The sequence below is a fragment of the Lottia gigantea genome (genome assembly GCF_000327385.1).
Source record: "Lottia gigantea unplaced genomic scaffold LOTGIsca_15, whole genome shotgun sequence".
Lineage (NCBI taxonomy): Eukaryota > Metazoa > Mollusca > Gastropoda > Lottiidae > Lottia > Lottia gigantea.
Window position 1 is genome coordinate 1,175,282 of NW_008707797.1, and position 2,250 is coordinate 1,177,531.

At 33.0% G+C, this 2,250-nt stretch overlaps 1 protein-coding gene across 1 annotated transcript; it reads right to left on the reverse strand.

Annotated features, from left to right (window-relative positions):
* Positions 1 to 538: 538 nt before the first annotated feature.
* LOTGIDRAFT_157806 (hypothetical protein) lies at positions 539 to 1,504 on the reverse strand (the record flags this gene model as incomplete). Its single annotated transcript, XM_009050404.1, has 2 exons — positions 539 to 569; positions 987 to 1,504. 2 exons carry the CDS (start codon positions 1,502 to 1,504, stop codon positions 539 to 541), a joined length of 549 nt encoding a protein of 182 aa, XP_009048652.1.
* Between the last annotated feature and the right edge of the window lie 746 nt (positions 1,505 to 2,250).

The window sequence follows — 2,250 nt, forward strand, 5'->3', positions numbered from 1 at the left end:
CAGACATAATCAGAGCAAAAGTCTGAGGACCTGATGCCAAAATGAGGTGTTTTGGTCTAAGATAAAAACAATCTTCCGATGGGACAAATTACTGTCAAAAACTGACGGATTCTTTCCTTGGTTTGACATATTTTTCTTATGAAATTTAATCTCTTTCTAATAATATAGCATGTCAAATATCAAATAACTTTTTTTTCTCAATTTTTAAGAGTTTAAATAAAAATAATAAGTCTTCTAGAAATTGATAGTGAAGTTTTAAGGCTTCTCACTGATCTTTCAAGTTTTCTGATAAATTGGTTTTGTGATATATGACATAATGGCATGATTTAATGAATATTCATGCTGTTTTGAAACAGTTTCCCTCATTGTACACTGCATATGATTTTCTGCCTGTATGTATTACAAGTAATGATCTGCACATGGAACGCTTGATGGAAACAATAAAGGTCATGCTTCGCCATTTTCAGGGTTGATTTGGGTCTATGTAAATAGTCTTCAGAGGTACTAGAACTGCACGAATAATCCCTGCAAATATAACTCATACTGGGAATTTCGCTTTCTTCTTTCGCCTGAATAGGCAGGATAGTATTTTCAATGAAATTGAGAAAATAATGGTAGGTCTGATTATTAAATGTTATTATTATTAATATCATGATGATATAAAATAGAATAAAAGACAGTGTGGGTTGTTTATAATATGATTAGGTTGAAGCTCTTTGAAAGCAACACTTGACATTTGCTGATTGAACTATTATGTTCGGTTGTTAAGAGCCCAATGTATGAATCAGAACTTTCTAGGATGGCTATTTTAGGACTTCAAGTTGTTTTTTGAAGTCACTTTTTACAATTTCATTGTATTATATTGTCTACATTGTTGAGAAGCTTAAAGACATCATTATGTAATAAATTTGAATCAGCTCTATCTGGGATAGTTTTTTTTTTCAAACACCAACGATGAATGAATTTAGAAATTGTGTCCAACTTACCGTGTCTGACTGTTAGAACGAATCGGCCACGATCTTCGAGTTATTTTCGCTAAAATTAACCGTTTATGAAAGGCAGGAATCACTTCAGCCTCTTTTTCAGTATCATCCGTGTCAGTTTTTACATTAGGGGTGGAGCTAGTTTTTCGACCGTTGGACGACCATTGACGATGACCCCATAGATGATGAGGTTCAGCATCTTTACGATTTTCTCCAAGATCTTCGAGCGACTTTTCACTTTCGGCAGAAAACACGCTATATTCGTCACTATCCAGCTTTCGGAGTGGCGATTTTAAATTTACATCCATTCGTCTTCCTGGAGACAATTTTAAATCTCTATCAAGCTTTCTGATTGGAGAATAATTCACATTTTTTGAAAATCCTGGAATCCGATAGGCTGAATTTGAATTTTCATCATCTTCTGACATAGGTATATTTCTGCTATAACTTCCGAGCTTGGATATTTCGATACTCCGTGCTCCAGGCTCACTTGTCATTCGTTTTAATCTTGGGGATGACATTTTGTAATTATTCTACGCTTAAATCCACGCAATTAATCCACTATGTAATTCTAAAGAACATTCTAGAACACTTTATTCCACTCTCTAATTTGAAAGAACAATTAAACTCTAATATGAATTATTTTCCCAAGGTTAAAAATCTTATATTTTTGACACTTTCAGACGTGCACTTAATATAATCCAGTATAACATAGTCAGTTCTTTATTGAAGATAAAATATTTTTAACAAAAACCACTTTGAATTTGACAAGTTACTGATCACAGTAGTCCGAAATAAGTCCACAAATGAGTCAAAAATGAGTCCACAAATGAGTCAAAAATGAGTCCACAAATGTTGTCACCTAAGGTGGTATTCCTATTCAATCAAATCCACAAACTCCTTAATGAGTCAAGATTATTGAATGTTAGGTTTATTTTACGTTATTTTAATGTCACAGGGAAACACTGACAATCTGGTCCTTGTAAAAAAAAAATCAAAGACATTTAAAATTACTTGAAAGCTCTCACATTTTCTTATAGAAAATATTGATTAAATAAACACAGAATGTTGTACATACACCCACACAGCAGCTTAATCTATGAATACCATCAATCCTTCCCTCAGAACATCCAGTCTCTAGGACAAATTTCATCTGATAACATCCTTAATCAATAGACAACATGTGAATAGAAAAATTGTCTACACTTTTTAGGTGTTTCAAGGACATTGATGACAGACATTTTAACTCTGATTTGAACTCAATCAG